We start from the raw sequence: 21,343 nt of genomic DNA, 5'->3' as shown, positions 1-21,343 counted from the left end.
CGGGACACAAAAGAACAGATGCATGTTTTCAGTGGACTACAGGTATTTTACATTTTTTAGGGTAGAGTGTTTTTTTTAATTCTATATATGTAGGATGTGAGCACCTGTCAGTCTCAGAGCATATTAGTCTGTCTCTCTTCCCTCGTGTTTGTCATGACATGTGCGGCACTTACCAAACTCCTCGTGGTCATTCTCGTGGCATTCATCCTGTGCCTGCCAGAGTTCTTCTCTCCCCGAGGTGGGTATCTCAGAGGGGTATGTGGGACATGCAGCTCCTCACATGGAACATTTAGACTGGGTGTCCTGAAGGCATGTGACTTTGTTGTGGAATAGCTACACCTATTACTAGATATTTAATCACGTTTTGTCTTTTAATCCTGAAAATGTAGCCATCCAAAGTAGTCTTCTTGTCATACATTATATAAACTGTATTAATGCTTTCAGTAATCTAAACATCTGGAAAATAAAGAAAAGTTGGGCATATGTTTTGTGATAAAGCTCACCTCATTGGGTCGTCACAGGCAGTACTGCAACTGTTACCTCATTTCCACCCACAAAGATACTAAAACAGGTCCCTACAGTATATGGTCTGAGTCTGACATTAGACCATTTAGACAGCTAGCCAGGCTAGGCTGAGCACTTGACTCTTCTATCTAATCCTATTTGACAAAGACAGAGTTCTACACTTTATTTGTGGGGAAACCATCTGAAAAAGAGTAGGATTAAGCAAATGTCTGTAATGATTCTTTTGCTTTTGCTAAAGATAGGTGCATCATGAAGAGATGGGTTGTGAGACGGCGACATCATCAAATGATCTCCTAATTTTTGTCTTTGTGACATTCACTTATACTATAATTCTGTCAGGAGTGAGCTATTCTCTGATTATATTTTTCTGCATGTGAAGTGAACTCCCAGATATTGAAAATGAATATCTCGTAATCTGAAATTTATGCACCTGCTTAAAAGGCACTATTATGAATAGACCAGATTAATACAGCAACAGAATATCTCTTTCTTTTGAGCGCACACCAATTCATGCCATCACATTTTGTATTGGAATTCAGTTAGATCGTCAAGATACACAAGAGTTTTACTTCTCAGTGAACAGTCAACACCCAATCTGTCTATCTCCTGTTTAGGGTTAAAGATATCCTTCTGCTGTGAGAGCTTCAAGCCTTGCGCAGACCGCTCTGATGGTGGGTGTGAGAGGTCAGTGGGCACGTGGGTGAAGGACCAACCCTGCAGTGGAGAGACAAACACCACAGAGCAGAACATCTCATACTGGCTGTGTGAAACACAGACCGACCTAACAAATCTCTTTGGAAATGGCTCTGTTGTAGGTGGGTGTTACGCCTATAGCCTTTTGGTGTGCATATACAGTAAGCTTTTGATTGGCACTCATGTAAATGGCACTGCTTTATACAATATCTGTGTTATGGGCGGTGGTAGTGTACTGGTTATGGACCTTGGCTAGCATGCAGTAGCCTGAAAGGTACATGATGTAAGTCGCTATGGATAAAAGTGTCTGCCAAATGAATAAATGAGCCTAAAATAATTGAGAAATACTACATGAATGTAATTTGTGAAGCAACTATCAGACAATATTGGTTTGTGTGTGTGTGTGTGTGTGTGTGTGTTTTATAGCTGACTTTGTCTCTCTTTCTTCATTCCCATTTGTTATAGACCAACTGGAAGTGTCTCTCTTGGTCCAGATTGACAGTCCCTCAGCACGTAATGTGACCAACCATTATCATTTGAAAAATGCCAGTTCTCTTATAAGCTCAGAAACCCATCAGGGGCTCTTCCACTGCTGTATGAGCCCCAATGAAACCCAGAACCTCCTACAGAATAGCACTCCTACTCCACATCACTGTCTCCTACATGTTCAACGAAGAAATCAGACAGAAACCTTTTACTTCCCTCATCAAATGAAAGGTTAGTGAGTATATGCAGACAAACCTGCTGAGAATGCAGGCTCTGGTTAATGTTTAAATACTGGTTAATGAAATCACTTTATTAGGAAATGCCATGTTCTGTTTCTGTCTTCATATATACATGGTCAACAAACTTGCTCTTAAATAAACCTTACCAAGGTAAAGGATTCCTTACAGCAGGGGTTCTCAAACTTATGGTGCCAAGGACCCCTTCTGTGGGAGAACATATTCCAGGGACCCCCTCATAATCGTAACAATTAAACATATGCTTACTACCACTTGTACACTTAGATGGCATTTGTATTCTCTAAAGTTGTGGCCAGCTTCGCTATCCCGCGATAACTTGGTCTTTTTTCAACTTTGGATTTTGTGTTGACAATATGGACTGACATTTCTCCACACTGCCATCAGCTAGCTTGCTGGCAAATAAGCAAATCTAAGCAGCAGTAAGAATGGTTCATCGTGACCTGAGTAAAGTGATTCAAGTGATTCATTCATTCATTCACAGATTGACGTGATTTGTCATAATCATATCAAAGTTAGGCTATGGGTGGGAGCAATAGACATTTATTCATTCATTTGGCAGAGTAAATGTCTCTTGCTCTCTCCCACACTATTTGTTTGTTTTATTGGTGGAAAGTGTCATCATAGATCATCTAACTCATCTCATCACATCACATCACATCGTCATCATCATCATAAATATGCATTTTTAATGATAAAGCACAACTTTAGCATTCAAAGCTAATTGTTTCACGGTCCCCTTTGGCTATGGGTCACAGACCCCACTTTGAGAACCACTGCCTTACAGGGTTCCTTAAAATGCTGATTTAACCAGTCATAATAAAACGTCCACATGCAGTCACACACAAAACTGAAACTGATTGTTTCCTTTCCTCTTTTACCCAGGAAATGGACAATGTGTGAGCCAGCGTGTGTGGCTTGCTCTTGTCCTTGTTGTGATATCTATAACGGTGGTGACTGTTGTTTATCAGACTCTCTGCAGGACACTGCTTCTGAAGAGTAAGTACCCTTGTTTTGGCTGGAGATTATTTTGGGCCTAGGCCTATAAAACACGCTGATACTCGTGCAGTGTCTGCAAAGTGTAAACAATGTAGATATACTGTATACTTAAATGGTCTTATCAATTTATCAATCACAGATGTAAGTTATATTGAAGATGTTAGTTCTTAATAAGGTGGGGACTTGTGACAAGAAGTATGATCCTAATGGTTTCCATTTTATTAACTTAATCTAGTGATGAATAATTTCATGAAGACATATTCTTTTGCATTAGGGATAGAGAGAGAGATAAAGAGAGAGATGGCTATGATAATGGCTCTGGTTCCAGCAATTATCTAATTTTGACATTCAACCAATTTTAGTGCTTGGATTCTATTCCTGTAAGATGTATGTACAAAGCATATATAAGATATGCTTTGGGGCATGTTTAGTCACTCAATCACTCAATTGATAGGACACTTCACACTACTCTTGCTTGACCTTTCCTTTTTATGCCATTTTGTGGATTATTTTATTTGCATTGTCTTGCGTGTAGTCAATAAAGCTAGATGACGCTGATATCCAGCCACTTCGTCCATCCCACTTGCTCCTCTATTACTGTTTTATTTTATTTTACTCTACTTTTGTTGGCAATGTCTGTCTCCTGCTGAATGTATAGTGTGTTTTACTAAGTGTACTGTCTACTTGTACTGTCCCTGTATATGTTGCTTTTGTCTATGTTCTCTTGTATACTGTCTCTGTCTGATGTTTTTATGCTACTCTTATGTCTATATCCTTTTGTCTTATTGTACAGTGTCCTTGGGTGACTTGAAAGGCGCTTTAAATAAAATGTATTATTATTATTATTATTTATTATACAGAAGTGGTTAATTTTAAAAATGTGTTGGGTATTTCTACACAATTTCACCATATCCTTTTTGTAGAAATTATGTTTTTGTTATCTTAATTCTATGCTAAATGGGCACCAGGAACAACATAAATATTTTGTGTAAGTCATGTTGGTGCTCTTTAGTGAAATAACGCTCTTTTTTATTTTGTTACAGGGAGAGTTGAGCGTCTTCCTGACAGTGTAGACCAACCTTGTCGTCGACTTACCATCAGAAGAAGTACATGTAAGAATTCTAGTTAGAACAGTGAAGATAATATGTAAAAGGTGAAAGTGCCATCATGAATGTAATCATGTGTTGGTCTTGCAGAGCATCTTATATTCATGTTTACACTGTTGCTTATACTTCCCTTATGCTCTGTCCCTCAGCATGTGCTGACATACCAGATCTGGCATTACCACCCAGAGGCTCCGCAGGTTCCAGCCTTTTTTACAGTTCGCTTACACATGTACATTTGAAGCAGTCACAAAGCATATTCTTTGCCTTATCACATACAAGCATGATCTATAATGGCACTTTCTCATATAGCAGGGCCTTAGAAGGAATCAGTGCTCGACAGTAATGGTTGATCGGTTGCCCTTGGCTACCAAATTGTGATTTGGTTTGCTTTGGCAACCAAAACCTCATGCCTGGTTGCCAAGCTGACAACCACTTGTAACCACTTTTAAAAGTTAATGTTCAGCCCTGGAAGGAATAGTAAACACATGCTGTTGTTCAACAGCCAGCAACAATATTTAGTGCGGATTCCCTCTAGTGTACAACTGGAGAATTGCATGCATGGGGGGAGGGTCATCCTGAGAAAAGACTTTCCAACAATGTGCTCTGGAACTAACTTGTTGACTTGTATTTTACACTATATGGATAGACAGTCAGTGTTCCATGTTGAGAGAGAGAGAGAGAGAGAGAGAGAGAGAGAGAGAGAGAGAGTAGAGCCATATAAAGGTACCTTTAAATGGCTCTGAGTGCATCTATCCAAAACCATGTTAGCACAATACTTCAGTCAATTTGGAAATTACTAATGAATTTTTATGATTTTGATCATTATTAACATTATTTACATTATTAACATTATTTTGTCTGTTTATATTTTCATAAGGAGATGTGTTCTCTGAAGCCTCACCCCAGGGGGGAGCAGAAGATAACATCTGGCCTTCCCTCCTTCCTAATGGTCCTGATGTGCATACAGTTTACCTCATCTCTAAATCACCATACAACAAATATTGAACAAATAAGACTAATATAGCTTGTCATTTTTCACAACAGAGACACTTCTTAAAGTCTACAGGTGTAGGAAAGGTTTGTTACTTTTTCCTATTGTTAACAAATGTGTTTGGCGTGTGTGTGTGCGTGCGTGTGTGCATGCGTGCGCACGTGTGTGTGTGTGTGTGTGTGTGTGTGTGTGTGTGTGTGTGTGTGTGTGCAAGCAGATTTGGTCTTTATTTCCTCACACTCATTCAAGGTTTGGTAAAGTTGCTTACTGATAAGACATTAATATAGGTTACCACAATATAGAAGATAGTAGAATAGCCTATTCTTAAAAAGTGTGTGTGTGTGTGTATGTGTGTGTGTGTGAGAGAGAGAGAGAGAGAGAGAGAGAGAGAGAGAGAGAGAGAGAGAGAGAGAGAGAGAGAGAGAGAAAGAGAGTTGTAGCTTAATTTCTAACTTAGGATACTTTGAACAGGACTCTCACCTATTCGTGAAGTTGAAAATCATGAAGTCAGTGGCGAGGTACAAGGTAAGTGACTTCAAAATAATGTGTTTGTGATGTGTGTTCCCAAAAATATCTAATTTCTGAATTCACAACTAAATTGTTGTAATGTAATGTGTCTTATTGCTTGCCTTACACATACACACAAAAGTAAATTATATTCTCAAATAGCTGAAATAGTAGTAGTGTAGTGAAATGACTATGAATAGACTATAGTGAAGTACCTGTCATAGTTTTGTCTGACTACCTTCTAGAATGTGGGGGCTCACTGCTGCTGAACCAAGACTTCAGTCACAGTCAGTGGGGACCACTGTGTAAGTGAATCCATAGAACATCGTTAGAAGTTATTGTGGTGGATTAGTTACAAGGATGCATTTGATTAAATGATTTAGCCATTCATTTAGCCTTTAGCCTTGAATGATTAAGAGTCATCAGCTGCTGAAAAGGCAAGCCAACGGTTTTGGCTGAGGTGCTTGGGGTCATTGTAACCTGAATTGACTCTTGAGATTTTGAAATCTTTTGTCTGAGTACGTTGCTTCTCGGATCATAAATGGCCACAGCAATGAGGAGGATTGACTGAAGACTTTGTACTTATTTTGTTAGGGTGCATTTCTAGTACTCTTTACTGCCATGGCATATTATTCATCCCATCATCATCCGTTTTAAAGAAATGATTTGTATTTATTTATATTTAAACATCTGCCCTCTGTTATGACTACAGAGCAGGACAGAGCATCAGCTGATCAAGTGTCTTTCTTTCTCCCCCTTCTTCCTGTATTAGCTCAGCTGCACCACCGTGGACACCCACCACCCCTCAGTTTGATGTCTGTCACACGAGAGGATGAGGAGGACTGGTATAACTGAACGTGTTTGCGGACATCCTTCATCTTCAATAATATGGCTCTTGATTTCATTATCAGGAAAACATTCTGGTGGACGCATTGTATGGTGGGACCGTTTTTATGGCAAATTTCTTAAAAATGATGGAGAATATGGTACTAGTGTGATGTACACATACATTACCACTTTAAAATAGAAACATACTGTAGGTGGGATTGTTTTTATTCACATATTAAAACATGGGTTTCTACAAGCTCATACAAGGTCCACAGGAGGAGTAGATAAGCAAGAAGCAACTGTAGGGCATTATGCGCTCATACAGACACACATCTGCTGTAGCCTGCCCCATTATCAGGTCACTGTCCTCCATGTGGAGTCATGTCTGAGGGCAATATATATGTTGTGCAGATGCTTCAATCCGAATAATCAAATATACAGTTCATTTTTTTTTTACATAGGTATTAGTTTACATTGGAGTGAAATACATAAGCTTAGATAAGCTTCTTTAATGATTACTGCCTAAGCCATCTTTAATATAATATTCACTTCCTAAATTTCCCTTCATAATATAAAGATGAAATCTTCCAGACAAAATATTCAATACTGAATCAAAATATAGAATACTGATAATGAGTTTTGCCATCAATTCAAATTCTTAAGCCAATCAAGAAAAAGTAACGACATGATCTGATTGATTTGTATTCTTGTGAACAGACACAGTTCCTATTGGAGACACAGCTGTGTCGTAAAACAACAAAACTTTTATCTATATCTAAATCTTTACTCTTTCGGTGAAAGAAAAACATTGGCGATATGTACATTTTCCACCTAACATATACATAGAAGGGAACCAATTCAATTTCTAAATTTCATGATGGTTAAACAGCTTAGGCACCAATTGTAACATTTTTGTCTATATTACAAGTAGCGGTTCTGAAATGCAAGTTAGACCAATGAAAATATTTTAAGATTCAAGGAAATGTCATAGACAGAGTAGTAGCTTTCAAATGGCACCATATTGTATGGAGGGAGTTCTCATGTTTTGTTAAACAAAATAAGTAAACAAGTGCAAATCACATTAATATTGTATAGTATTATTTAAAAAAATGAGAAATATAATTTATGTAAAATAAATGTTTTATGGAATGGAGTCACTGTACATTTCTTCAGTTTTAGTGGGTGTATGGAATTAAGGATATGTCAATATCAAGAATTAAGGCTCAAAAATGTTTAGGTATAACCTAAAACCTTTGGCATATGCTTCTTGAGCTATACTGGATTTGGCCAAAGCTGCCCCTCCACATTTATTGGCATCCTGGCCAAAGTTGTGTAAAAATTGGTATAATAAGCATCTTTTGGTCATTTATTATGAGGAAAAATCCAACCCTGAAGTAAATAGATATTTTTACCAAAACACATGCCATGATTATTGACACCCCTGTATTTAAGGATGACACAGTATTGTACAACAGTGTTCTTTGTTTTAATACCAAAACACTTACTTTTCATTTAGTCTGACCATAGAACACAAGTACCTATTTTTATAGCCATTTCCTAATTAACAGAGGTCAACACACTCCCTTAATTTGAATTGTGTATTCTCTTGTCTTTCACATGTTGAAGAATGACTAGGGCATTTGACCTCTGCACAAATGAAAAAGAAAAATATTTTGTTTATAATGTTCTAGGGGTGCCAGTAACTGTGGCACATGTTTTTGATAAAAGTTTGTATTTCTTTACGAGATATTATTTTTTCTCACCAAAAGATGATTTTTATACCTTTTTAAGTCAACATTACCATGCCATTACAGTACATGGTGAGGGCACTGTAGTCCCGTCCAGCAACTGTTTAGTAATTACAAAAAACTCTGAAATCTTGGCAATGCAATAGAACAAAGTCCGACATTAATCTACATTTTCTTTAGTTATTGCAGAAAGCTCTTCTAGTACATACAAACACATTCACACACAAGCAACATCAAACACACACACACACACACACACACACACACACACAATGAATCAACTGAGAAATATTATAGCCACAGAATCTATCCATTACTACAATCACGGTGTGTGCATGCTAGTCTGTGCTGACTGTATCTGGATGCTGTTTGGTCCTGCTGATTTGGATGTGTGATACCTGCAGGATTGGCAGCAGCAGCTGGAAGGCATTGTGGATGTAGGTGGTGCTGTTTGAACCCTGTAGAGTATGGACAGGAACAACATGATGTGCTTTTGGGCTATTATTGTATGAAGACTTATGAATTATCCAAAAATGTTATAAGTGAATGCCAATATGGGAGATTGCATTGACAAGTATAATGTCTTAATAATAATGGCACTGCATCCCACACATTCCAAAGTCAAAGTCTGTTGTATATACACATTTGTTTCAGATTGGTGGTGCACAAGGATGTATGGTGCCATCCACTTACCTCCAGAGTCACACTATCCACAAGGGGGTTCAACTCTTCTGCTTTTCTGTGACACTGCAGTATACAAAGAATTAGTGAAGAGCCATAGCATAGATTTGATTTTGCTGTTTTGTGTTTGTGATGGTCTTACTTACCCCCATACTTAGTAAAGTATCACAGAACTTTCTGGCAAGGCAGTCCACCTCCTTACACATAGCCAATGTCAACCTGAAACATCAGCAAAGCCAGAATAAGACACTGTGAAAGGCATGGTCACAGCTGTTTGTTTTTTTAAAGTGAACCGTTGTACCGTTGTAGGATCACAGAGGGGAGCAATACTAAGCTACTGAGACTCGTTGTTACGATATTGCAATGTTGACTGTAGCAGACACTTTTATTAAAAAAAGACGTTTTTGTTTGCTTCCCAATCTGTGAAAATATACACAGCTGCCAATCTATTTAACACACATCCTAAAACACACACACACACTTTACCTGACAAGTATGGAGGCTTGCTCACTCGCTGCTTTCTCCAAGTCTTGTCCATGGAGGATTAATTCTGCCACTTTATGAAGTTGCTCTATGCTGCGTGCTGTCACTTCAGCCAAGCTACCCACTGAGGAGAGGTACACGTGCTGCACAATGCATGAGTGCACACACACACACACACACACACGCACGCACACAGTTTACAAAACTTATTTTGTAGTAAAATTCTCCAAGGATGATGGTTCATATGCTACCTTATTCAGCACACAAAGTAGGCTTTTTTACCTCCACGCAGTCAGAAGCATCCTCTTTGGTCTCTCTCCTCTCCTCATTCTTTCCTTCGCTAGAAACGCTTCCTTCTTCCACATTCTCTCCTGAGTCTGTGGAGGGGGCGGACTCCTCACTCTTCTCTTCTACAACAGCTTCCTCAACAGCCTCCATGGCAACAGGCTGCTCCACCTCCTTCACCCAGTCATGTGCCCTGACCCGTGCCTGTGTGAAGTATGAAGTGTTAAGAGTGTCAGCAGAATGCCTACAGTACTGCAGAATGTTTAACGTGAGAATATTTTGGTATACTACACGCTGTAACAGTGCGCAGGATAGAGGGGGAGCCATGTTTAGTAAAACTGCACCTTGTTGAGTTTATCTGGTGTGGCAGCTACATGGAGCTCAAAGAGAAGCTCTGTGAGAACACTGACGAATTCTTCCCCATTAGCTGATAAAAACAAATAAACACACACACACAAACACAATACAGAGAGAGATGGAGAGAGAGAGAGAGAGAGAATGAGATCATTTCATTTCACTCTCACTGTCTCTCCTCTCAAGTATACATGCAGTAAATGGGTATGAAATGTCCACCACAGCTTAAATTAAATCCCACAGAATTGCACCATTGGTTGTTCCAATCAGAGACATACTGTTCCTTTGATTGCAATAGGATTATCCCAATCTAGCTACGTATGACAGGGCCCCAGACCTGACTGTCTGAGGGACTCACAGAAGTGGGTGGTGGAGCCTATTTGGGAAGAAAGTAGATCACCGTTTTCCTCTAGTGCTGGGGCCTCTTCCTCTTCATCTCTTTTGATGAAGATCTCCTTTATAGCAACCAGTTCTGTCTTCAGTTTATCTAACTCATCCTCTCCCAGGTTGGACAGTACAGCCTGCACCTGAGAGAGAGAGAGAGAGAGAGAGAGAGTTACATGCAGTTACAACTATGCCACTAGTCCCACATGAAGTGTTCCAAATAGTGTTCCAAATAGGTTTGGTAGGTGTTTCAGTCTGGACCACTATCTGGTCAGTTTGGACTACTGAACACTTAAGTATGGTTTTTTGATCTGGAGAGTGTGTGCTCCGGTAGAATGCATGTGGGTTGGTGTGTGTGGCAAACCTTGGCCTCACTCTCATTGGACAGGATCTCTAGAGCTTCCAAGTGAGACAGTCCCTGATAGTCATCAAACAGGATGCTATAGTGGGCTGTTGGTTCAGACACCAACTGATTGCCTAATCTTTCCCGTTCTCGCTCCTTTGCCTCCTTCAGCATCTACATACCCAAAACACACACACACACACAGACAGACACACACACACACACACACACACACACACACAAAGTGGTATTATCTAAATGAAAATGTTTAATTGCTTACTTGTTAAATTACCTGTTTAATTACAGTTCTTGCCAACCTCTAACCACAAACAGAAAAAAACATTTTTCCGATACAGAAAACAAAACAAAAAATCTACGAAAAACTACAAAGCAAAACACAAAAAAAGAATTTATACATAAGATGTTTATCTTTCTTTTTCTCTCTCTCACACTCTCTCCCTTCTTTACCTGAGACAATGACACAGTCTTCTGCATCAGGGTCTTGGTCTTCTTAAAGCCCGGGTCGCTCTCTGCTAAGACGGTCATGGTTTTCTTCCCAATGAATTCCAAAGCATCCAGGCCACCAGAAATCACAGACTTGCCCTGATGGAGTGATCGATACAGGATGAAAACTGAAAACATGCTTGACGACATCCAACTTTAATATGTGGAGTAATTTGTGATTTCTGTCAGTCAGCTTTGCACAGCACACAAATGACAGAAGACGGTTACTAAGTGATGAAATAATGAATGGGGCAGCGAAGGCGACCGCGGACGGACGGCCACTCACAGTGTTCTGCACAGCGCTGGTGATGGTGGAGAACACGCCTTTGGCCGGCGGAGAGGCCAAGGTGGAGGGTGGAGTGAGCTCCTCTGGTCTGCTGCCTTCTGCACAGGACCCTGCGGCCTCCTCGGCCTCTTCACACAAAGAAGCCTGTGGCAGGCGCAGGGCCACACCCGCTTTCTCTCGCACTGAACTCAGGCTCTGGCCTGAAAGTAAGTCAAGCATACATTTTGTACGGACCAAAGAGATGAATGGACTCCCCAAAATTGAGCTGCCACGATTACTCACCAACAGTGGAGGTGGCACTAGTCAGAAGGGACTTCCCCCACACACCCCAGCCTCCCCAACTTTTGCCTGCAGTGTCAACGGATGGCTGTACGAACAAACACACATCAAATCCCATACAAGAGAAAGATGGTCATAAATTCTATCAATTACAAAATGTTGCACAGATTCAGTACCTACATTCTCTCATGATGTTCAGAATGCAAACTTGTGAAACAGAAGAAGGTTAGCCCACCACTCTACAGACAGACACATACAGGACCTATATAGTGCTAATTCAAAGTGGGATTTAAGTCATAATTCAAATTAAATATATCTAGCACGTGAAAACACAAGTAGGAGTTAACTTTGTAAACACTGTGTAATAACAAGGTACTTGCCTATTCATGCAGTTAATAAAGAGTGAAGGAAAACTGGATTAAAATGGGATTCTATGACATTTAAGTATCATTATATTATATTAAGCTTTTGTTTACTAAACAACCTATTGCACTAATGTTTTGACTGGTCTTAAAAGACTGCCCCTTGAATCTCAAAACACTGGCAAGGTCCCCTTGACATAGACAAAGATCACCATTGTCCAGTAGATCACCATTGTCCAGTAGCCAGCTGGCTTAGAGGTAACAGCATGTGCCAGTCTCTTTGGTGACAGTCTACAAGATATGAGCCAGAAGCTTTCACAGCTGAGCCAAAAGGATACTGAGATCAAAAAAAAAAAATCAGTTGACACATGCTGCATCTTTCCGGTGAACATTTGGGTTTTCACAATCCATATCCAGAGGGCTTGTATTTGTCAGCTGGTTTGATACAATGCATTATGATCCGGTAACCAAGGAAAGTCTTCAGCATTTCCTAAAACAGCTCCCAATAGGGAGTAGCGACGCTGAGCCAGTAGCACTCAGTAGATTTAACTAATCTACTAAAACATGTTTCCCGACATCTAACTTTAATATGTGGAGTCACTTGTGATTTCACAAGTCAACTTTGCACAGCACACAAATGACAGAAGAACTAAACTAAACTAAAGTTCTTAAATTGAGGGGAAGCTGGGATAAAATCAACAGGATATTTGGGAGTTAGTAACCACAGAATATGTGACCAGTGTGAAGGTGCCTTTAACATTACCAATGCAGTGTGGCCTAACTGAACATGGCTGAGAAGATAGAATTCATGGGAGAAACATCTGCATCACTCAGCCCGAACTCAAGACAGCTACAGATTTCCTTCAGTTCAAGCAAAAACTTACAGCATGTCTATGAGGTTGCTCATCTTAAATAGCGAGTTTAAGTAGGCTTGTTGCTTTGATTAGCCTATCTTGCTCAACTGCTATGCTCTTAAATGGTTTTCAGATACTAGCTGTTATCATTCAGTAGATTTCTTACTTTCAAAAAAAAAACTGCATATTCAAAATATATAATTAATAATACATTTCAATAGTGTGTACAATTTTTTTTTTATACATACATGGCAGTTTCTACCTCAAACAAGTCTCTATTAACCCCTGAGGCAAGTCAATTAGCTGGCATACATCACACATCATCCCACACAAACCGTATCCTACCTCAGGTTCCTCTGATCCATCAGGTTCCAAGTTCACAGACTCTCCGCATTCAGCTACCTGACCCTCAGCCTCAGTGCCTGGCTGGTCATCCTGAGGATATAGTGGCATACTAGCGGAGTTGCCCTCATCATGGTAATCAGTCTCTTGTGGTTCATCTCCAGCCAGTGAAGGTTTTGGATGTATGGGAGGAGCTGTGTCATCTGCGCAAGAAGGAATATCCTGCTCTGAAGAAGTCTTGTCTTTGGGTGGGCCCATGTCTTCGGATAATACAAAGTCAGAGATAGAGGAGGCATCCTCCCCAGCATTGGTCTGTGACATGGTGCTCTTAGATGGGAAAAGAAGGAAATGAACATGAATAGGCACATCTTGTGAAGTTGGAGCAAATTCTAGCCTATCTAAATTTAAACCTACATTTGAAAACAGATTCATAACTGTGCCTCATGCCTGATTTGCGCAAAAGTCTACAAATGAGCATCCTCAAAAGTCGCGGCCATAAGACTAGGCCTAACTGTCAGATGTCTCCATCTAGCGACAAAACTAACTAACTAACTAAATAAATAAATAAATAAAAAGTGAAGAATCATGATCGGAAGCTTTTTATCAACACAAGCTAAGGGGAAGATAACCTATCCAAATGAGCTGACAGTTCATTTCGTAAATTAGGCTACGGCAGTCTGGGAGTCAAAACAAACAAACCCAACAGCATTATTATCGGACGTGACAACTAAGTTAGTTTGAACGAAACTACTCGGTTTAGCCTAGGCTACCTCTGGACATTAATGTGGCTATTCGTAAATCAGGTTATGGTGTTGTTTTTGCTTCTAGACATAGGCCGAATAACTCATAGGCTATAGGCCTCCAAGCAGACATAGCCTAACAAAATCAACAAATAAGCGAACTATCCATTTTAGCCTTCTAAAATGGAGCTGCGCAGACAAAAAGCAATTCAGCAAAATCCAGTGCATGTCGATAGCATACGCACTATTCACAATTAAAACATAGCAAAGACGTTTGCTGTCGTTTACTGTAATGTCTGAGATGCCTTACCAATTCCTTGGTCAGTCTCTGATTCTCCCGAGTTTTCCGCCCAGTCAGTCAGTCCGTCCGCCACGTCGGCATCTGGTGCCATGTGTTGTTGTGAGTGACGTCAGGGGGAATAGGCTATGGTGTCATTAGGACCAAAGTTTGTAGTATTAGCCAGTCCAGGCGATAACGTCCACTTGAAGACAGATCAATCTCAAAGTAGAACATCGTCTCAGCCCTGAGTGGGAATGCATTGTTTTTTACCAGCATCAAACATCTAACCCACTCCAGAGGCAAAACCCCACATTGCAAGGTGCAACTTTGCATTTGGAATGTCCTTGTTCTACTAATAGACCATAAATGAATAGGCCCAGGCCTAGTCCTATGAAAGACTAACACTGCTACTTAGGCTACATAGCTTAGGCCTACATCAGCTAGATAGACATTGATGATAAATATCTTAAAAGAGTATGTCTCTACGCTAAACTAGCATTAGGCTATTGAGTTTAAAGGCCAATTCACCACAGATGCATGGCGTGTGTGTGTCAGCTGTGTTACTTGTCTGTTTTCATTTCAGTGCCCACATTAACAGCATTCACTCTTCCATGAAGCATGAGGCTAAAGCGGCACTGCAACCATGTGTCATCTAAAAAAAATAGTAGTGCCAAATATTTTTCACATATTTTTTATCTGTGAAAAGATACACACCCTCAGGGGCGTAGCACAAGATCCTGGGCCCTATAGGCAGTCCTGATGGGCTCCCATGCCCCCCCTCATGCATATATTCCAGACTTTTCAAGGGCCCTCACCCCTCTTGGGCCCTGGTAATCAGTACCCCCAGTTTGACCCCCCTGCACCCTCTCTGACTAAAGTTAGACTTGAGTCAAAGAGTCTGATTCAAGTCTTACTGAGTTAGTGTGAAACTCAGAACTAATTGACTAGACCAACTGAAACAGCAGATCAGGTGGGGGTATGAAAGACAAGGAGAGAGACAGAGAGAGGGAGGAAATTGAGAACAGTAAAATGACATAGTGGGAGTTTTATGCTTAATTAGATAAGTAAAGTAAGGGATATTGTATAAACGACGGTCATTATTGGGAAAATAGGTCCCGACAGGGCGAACCTATTGTTGTCCAATAGCAGTGTCAGGAACTATAATTATCTCATAAGTAATGAATCTGGTAATGCTGACTGGAGTGACTGACTGATCTGATGTCTGGTCTATTTACCATTTCCTCTCTGTCAGTGTTGCGCTGTGTGAGGAGGAGATGACATGAGGGAGGAGATGCGTCATCAACTGTCCTTATTAGAAGGCTTATGCATCCTACTCAAAGTACTGAAAGGAGACTTTTACACTACAGTTCAACTCGCAGTCATACTGCCATACTACCACTACTGCCATATTGGCATTACGAACTAACCCCATGCATTTCTATGGAAGATACTTTGAGTGTTTTGTCTCCTCATTAGAAAGCCTCTGCTGCCCTAGGAAATTGGCACTTATAATAGGCCTATAGATAAGGAACAATTCCGTAATTTTATCTGAAAGAGGAGCAACAGTAAGTCAAGCGGGGCTGGAGGCCAAGAGGACTAGTTTCTCGCGGTGTTCGTTTAAATAGGCAGAGGCCTGTGGAAAAATCTCTGAGACAGTTGACTGCAGGTCAACTGTCTACACTTACTTTTGAATTAGTTGCCGGTTGTTGCCGCTGATCCGCATCATAGCTCATTACCATTAAGTTCATCAAGCTTCAACTTTCCAATTCAAGCTCTTGACGCTCAAAACTCACATTGAAGTGGACTTTAAAGTTGATTTTTCAAGAAAAATCACTACTCACTACTATCTTGCTTCATGTCCCTTCATTTGTCAAAATTTTTTTTTAACCTGACATATGCACTTTAAGACGATTCTAAGGGCCTAGCACTGACAGGGGCCCCGGTAATACTATATATAATTGGAGGGCCCAGAGTTATTGTCTGTCATAGGGCCCAAATGTTTTGGCAGCGCCCCTGTGTGGTTCATTGAGATATGTCATTTTTTTCTGTAAAGGATTAACGGTAACACTTTCTATGAAGGTTGTATTTATAACGCCCTATGAATGCATTCATAATGTTTTATAAGGTATCTATAAAGCATTGTAATGCTCATTATTACCATCTATATGTATTCACAAGTCGTCATAACCAACTTAATGATGCATTATGACGACTAATTATGAATGATTATAATTTTAATCTGAATAATACATTATAAATATGTCAAGATCTGCCTACTCACTTGTCAGTTTTATGATGCATCATAACTACTTTGCTTTGCTAAATGCATATAGTGATGCATAAAGAGTTTTGACTTCTACTGTAGTCCTATATATCTATAGCGTTTGTAAGTGTATGTAATAAAGTTATAATAATTTTAATAATAAAAACATCTCCCTATAGCACACAATTATAAACAGCTATGCAATATCATAAGTGTTATTTGTCAGCTCTAAGTAAAGTGACAAGAACATTGTTGAAATGAAAATAAAGTGAACTAAATGCATTCCTTTTGTCTGTCCAGGCTCTCATTTCATTGTGCTTCATATTTGTTTATAATGATCTTATATCTATTTATAACAATACCTCATTTGCTCTACTTTACCTAAAGCTGACAAATAACACCTATGACATTAACATAGTAAATTATAATATTGTGATTATGGAGTAAAGATGGCAGACTCGGTACTTAGTTCATTGCACCCTTTAATTACTCAGTGAACTTATATCTGTTAATAATAGGGTCATATTCTTTTCACTTTACTTAGAGCTGACAAATAACACTTGATATTGCATAGCTGTTTATAATTGTGTGCTATAGGGAGATGTATAAATTATTATAACTTTATTACATATACTTATAGCTATGGATATATAGGACTACAGTAGAAGTGAAAACTCTTTATGCATCACTATACGCATTTAGCAAAGCAAAGTAGTTATGATGCATCATAAAACTGAGTGAGTAGGCAGATCTTGACATATTTATAATGCATTATTCAGATTAAAATTATAATCATTCACAATTAGTCGTCATAATGCATCATGAAGTTGGTTATGACAACTTGTGAATACATTTAGATGGTAATAATGAGCATTACAATGCTTTATAGACACCTTATAAAACATTATGAATGCATTCATAGGGCATTATATATACAACCTTCATAGAAAGTGTTACCGGATTAACATAGAGGCAATTGGACTGGTTGCCTTTGTCAGTGCTCTTTGCTCTGTGAACTTGTGGTGAATTTCTGAAGATGAATGTATGGCCAGGCAGGCATCAAGGGATGATGCATGCATAGGCCGAAACAGGAAACAGGCCTGCTGTATGTAATCTAATAGACTCGTCTGGTACCAAATAAATGGTGCACATTATTTTTATGGACAATACAATAAACTTATCCACCAATATGAATAACTGGGTAAACGCTGATTGGCTAAAGAGGTGTCTTCCATTTGCATATGGAGCAGACACCTGGTCGAGGATTGGCCAAAATTACTGAGAAGGCGTTCTAACACCAGCTTTAGCGGGTATAAAAGTTGACTCCGAGCGGACTTCAGAATTTGCGCATCTTCTCACCAGAGGCCTGGTTCCTGGATTCCGCTGCAGAGGACATCCATCGATTCACATCTCCTGCCTGGCTGTACGTAGTCTCTGCGTGTTCAGAGCTGTATACTGGAGGATTTGTGAATAAAGGCCTTTAGTGGCTGCTTCTCATCTCAGACCGTTCTCCGCGGGTTGCATTGTTTCTGAGTGTTTAATTGGAGGGTAGAGTTTTTTTCCACCACAAACTTACACATGTAAACTTACTTATATTAGATACTTAGATATATTTTCTAAACTCTTAACACAGACTCACACCTACAAAACACAATTGGCCAAATGGATAATTTTCTTCTCAAAAACACATGTTGTTAAATATATACTAACACATCTTTCTCTGCACACACTAACTTTATCAAAACATTTGAAATCTGACTTAAAATGAAATTATTCTGTCAAAGAAAAACACTTGTTTTCACTTCACAAGATACATGCAGTCAATCAAAGTACACCAGATTTCAAAATACTGGCAATTGTTGATATTACAAAAGCTGTATAGACTTTTATGTTTCAGTTTTACAGGTATTTGCATGCAAAACATGCAATCCACCGTTTTTACACTAAATTTCTTGGTTGGGAACTGTATGTCCACATGTAATGTTCACATTCAAAAGCATTTCAGTAAAAAGCAAATCATTTTTTTTCCCTTTACTGTTTACTACAGGAGGTACAATAGAAATACTGTTTACAGTATGATAGAACAGAAAAAGTTTTACAGTATTGCTTAGAGTGAACAAAATATTCATGAAACACACAAGAGCATTCTGAACCAAAAATAACAGCAAAAAGCCCAGATAAAAAGGGGGGGAACTAAAAAAAACACAAAATTACTGTTTCTAATCTCTGCGATCTTCAGGGTTAGGCCACATGTTTTCATCAGCATCGCATCTGATATTATCCAAGGCGATGCACCTGGGATAAAACCATTTGGTAGCAGAAGCAGAGCAGAAGCAGATGTTTTTATAGTGTATCTAAGGTTTGGAATATTGTGTTTGCTATTGTGGGATGTTGTGTGTTAACATTCATAAATACTACAGAAACAATCCATAGTTTTGTTGGGAGGTATAGCTTGTCTGTTAAGAAAATGTAAGCATTGTGGAAATGTGTTCACTGACTGCATATTGTGTGAAAACAACATGTGTGAATGGTATGGCCACAAAAGACCGATGCTGTGTTAATTGTGTTTAGAGTTTTGAAAACGTGACAACTGGTTAGACAAACGCTTGTTAGAGACTAGAAAAAAACTGTAAAAAGGGGGGGCGGGGGGCTCTCTGCAATCTTCAGGGTTAGGCCACATGTTTTCATCATCACACATAGTTTAGGCCTCCTATTGATGCTGGGCTTCTCAAAGCAGTTGTCTGTCAATTTGAATTTGTTGTTTGGATGGCCATCCACTCCCTTATTGTGTGAATGTCTTGTAGGTCTTTGATTTAGTTTAGTTGTATTTATTGTGGTAACGGGAAAATTCAATCAGCTCTAAGGGTCAGCCTGTGTCATCCGGGCCTACTATATCCTCCTATATCCACGTGTGATCCTGACATCCCTTTCTTCAGGACAGCCTGCCTCCCTCTGGTAAGCCACCCCTCCTCCTGTCCAACTAATTGTCTTGTCTCATGCTTTGTTACCTCCCCACTCTATGAGGCACAAAGTACATTTTGTACATTTTTAATAATAAATTAATATTTTCTTAGTCTTGTGTTACAGCTCTCTAGGTTTCTCTTAATTTGTTCCCCATCCTCTGTGCTTAAATAAAAACCTTTCATTTTGTGGAACTCTGTCTCTGTCTCATGCCTGAACCTGTGAGCCTGTCGAGTCTTTTGATTAACAGAAACCTGTTCCCTGGTTTTGATACTAGGGTGGCGTAGTCAGCTACTAAAGTAAACTTCTTGCCAGTTCTTGGTATCGCCACATTTGGAAAATGTGAAAACTGGTTAGACAAACGCTTGTTAGCGACTGAAAAAAACTGTACTACTATACTATACTACTATTTTTGCCATTGTGCCCACTCTCCACAATATCAGAATCACAACAATCTTGTTTGGGCTGTTTTGGGCTAGGCTCAATTATTAAAGTTTCATTTGACATTTCAGTTGGACTGCCTGAAGCTATTTGGATAATTACAGTAATTTGGAAACAGAGCCAAGACCATCTTAAGTCTTTGAAAAAAAAAAAAAAAACCTATCGCTTACTGCTAAGCCCTGCATTAAAACCACTGCTTTTCATCTACACAGATGACTGTAGAAGCCACCATGCTGAAACGTCATCTAGTGAAGTTTGCTGACAACACATCACTGGCCTGTCCTCAGTGAGTTTGTGGAATGGTGTGATATGTGATATAGCCCCTTTTTGGAGCTAAATGTTATGAAGACCAAGGAGATGTTCATTGACTTAACCAAGCATGGAGGATACAGGACAATCCACTACAAACCAGTTGAAGTTGAATACAAATACCTGTCATTGATAACAAACTGTGTTTTGACTCTAACACAGAGGTGATTCTTATAAAATGTCAATAGCAGCAGTATTTCTTGAGGAAGATATACTCTTTTGGAATTAGCAGGAGATTCTCAACATTTTGTATACCTCCTGTATTGAAAGTATACTGACCATTTCATCAATATGCTGGTTTCACTCCCTCTCAATCAAAAAATAAGAAACACCGCCAGAGCATTGTGTACACATTCTAAAATCATTGGCCACCCTCTTCAGTTTTTGACATCACTGCACGACAAGGCAACACTAAGGAAAGCCAACTGCATCTTAGAAGACTCTACACATGTCCTGTAGATTTTTTGAATGGCTGTCCTCTGGCTAGGACTAACAGGAGGAAGGCTACCTTTACTTTTGAGGCTATTTGCCTTTTGAACTTGAATGCTCCCAGCCCCCTCCTCCTCCCTCTCTTGGATCCCCCCCCCCCTTTACACCCCTGTCTGTCCTGTTCTTTCTTTTGTCCTGTCTTATGTCTTATATGTCACTACGCCTACATAGGGAAATTGCCCCTCGGGGGTAAATAAAGTTTTTTGAATTGAATTGAATTGAAGCCCTGTCCATCGAACGCAGATTAACCAATAACAGCCGCATGCAGACATCTTCAGCTTTTTTATTTACCTTATTCACGCAGCAGCCATGTGTACACCAAAAGGAGGCTACGGGGTACACTGACTATCATTAACGCGTTCTCAGCAATTACTGGCAGATGCATAGAGCAAATGGTTTGCGTACCCCATAGCCTAGTTTTGGTTCACAATGGCCGCTGTGTGAATAATGTAAATAGAGATGATTATATAGAGATGTAAGTTAAAAACAATGGCAAAACAATATAATGCAACACTGATACGTGGAATGTTTTCTTTCAGTCTTGTATGATCTCTCTGTAAATTAGG

The 21,343-nt window shown here is 39.5% G+C and overlaps 2 protein-coding genes across 3 annotated transcripts; one reads left to right on the top strand and one right to left on the bottom strand.

Moving 5' to 3' along the window:
* On the top strand, positions 1-7,542 carry LOC143134097 (uncharacterized). The gene is made up of 12 exons (XM_076294207.1): positions 1-42; positions 221-238; positions 1,140-1,340; positions 1,684-1,935; positions 2,844-2,957; positions 4,001-4,069; positions 4,213-4,260; positions 4,941-5,012; positions 5,108-5,140; positions 5,526-5,579; positions 5,807-5,866; positions 6,334-7,542. Exons 4-12 carry the CDS (start codon positions 1,815-1,817, stop codon positions 6,414-6,416), a joined length of 654 nt encoding a protein of 217 aa, XP_076150322.1. The 5' UTR covers positions 1-42; positions 221-238; positions 1,140-1,340; positions 1,684-1,814; the 3' UTR covers positions 6,417-7,542.
* Positions 6,597-14,427, bottom strand: fam114a1 (family with sequence similarity 114 member A1). Of its 2 annotated transcripts, none has more exons than XM_076294205.1 (13): positions 14,345-14,427; positions 13,298-13,621; positions 11,740-11,824; positions 11,458-11,657; positions 11,136-11,270; positions 10,689-10,841; positions 10,299-10,467; positions 9,931-10,013; positions 9,584-9,790; positions 9,305-9,444; positions 8,965-9,037; positions 8,831-8,884; positions 6,597-8,595 (listed from the first exon to the last, which is right to left on the bottom strand). In XM_076294205.1, the coding sequence occupies exons 2-13, from the start codon at positions 13,613-13,615 to the stop codon at positions 8,476-8,478; spliced, it is 1,737 nt and encodes a 578-aa protein (XP_076150320.1). In that variant the 5' UTR covers positions 13,616-13,621; positions 14,345-14,427; the 3' UTR covers positions 6,597-8,475. The 2 variants fall into 2 exon arrangements, with proteins under 2 accessions (XP_076150320.1, XP_076150321.1); XM_076294206.1 differs by having other exon boundaries at positions 10,341-10,467.
* Positions 14,428-21,343: the final 6,916 nt, after the last annotated feature.

Source organism: Alosa pseudoharengus, unplaced genomic scaffold (assembly GCF_046254945.1).
Source record: "Alosa pseudoharengus isolate Yale_2024_CS ecotype anadromous, Long Island Sound unplaced genomic scaffold, YU_APseudo_1.1 YU_APseudo_1.1_scf_2, whole genome shotgun sequence".
NCBI classification, from domain to species: domain Eukaryota; kingdom Metazoa; phylum Chordata; class Actinopteri; order Clupeiformes; family Clupeidae; genus Alosa; species Alosa pseudoharengus.
Note: the sequence above shows the minus strand (reverse complement) of the source record. Positions and strands in the feature narration are given on the sequence as shown.

Coding starts and splice junctions, on each gene's coding strand:
- LOC143134097 (XM_076294207.1), top strand. CDS start 1,815: ATGAGCCCCAATGAAACCCAGAACCTCCTACAGAATAGCACTCCTACT. Junction 5,580..5,806: donor AGTCAGTGGCGAGGTACAAG/GTAAGTGACTTC, acceptor ACTACCTTCTAG/AATGTGGGGGCTCACTGCTG. Junction 5,867..6,333: donor CAGTCAGTGGGGACCACTGT/GTAAGTGAATCC, acceptor TTCCTGTATTAG/CTCAGCTGCACCACCGTGGA.
- fam114a1 (XM_076294205.1), bottom strand. CDS start 13,615: ATGTCACAGACCAATGCTGGGGAGGATGCCTCCTCTATCTCTGACTTT. Junction 11,271..11,457: donor CCAGCGCTGTGCAGAACACT/GTGAGTGGCCGT, acceptor TCACTCCATCAG/GGCAAGTCTGTGATTTCTGG. Junction 9,038..9,304: donor CAAGCCTCCATACTTGTCAG/GTAAAGTGTGTG, acceptor CTGATGTTTCAG/GTTGACATTGGCTATGTGTA.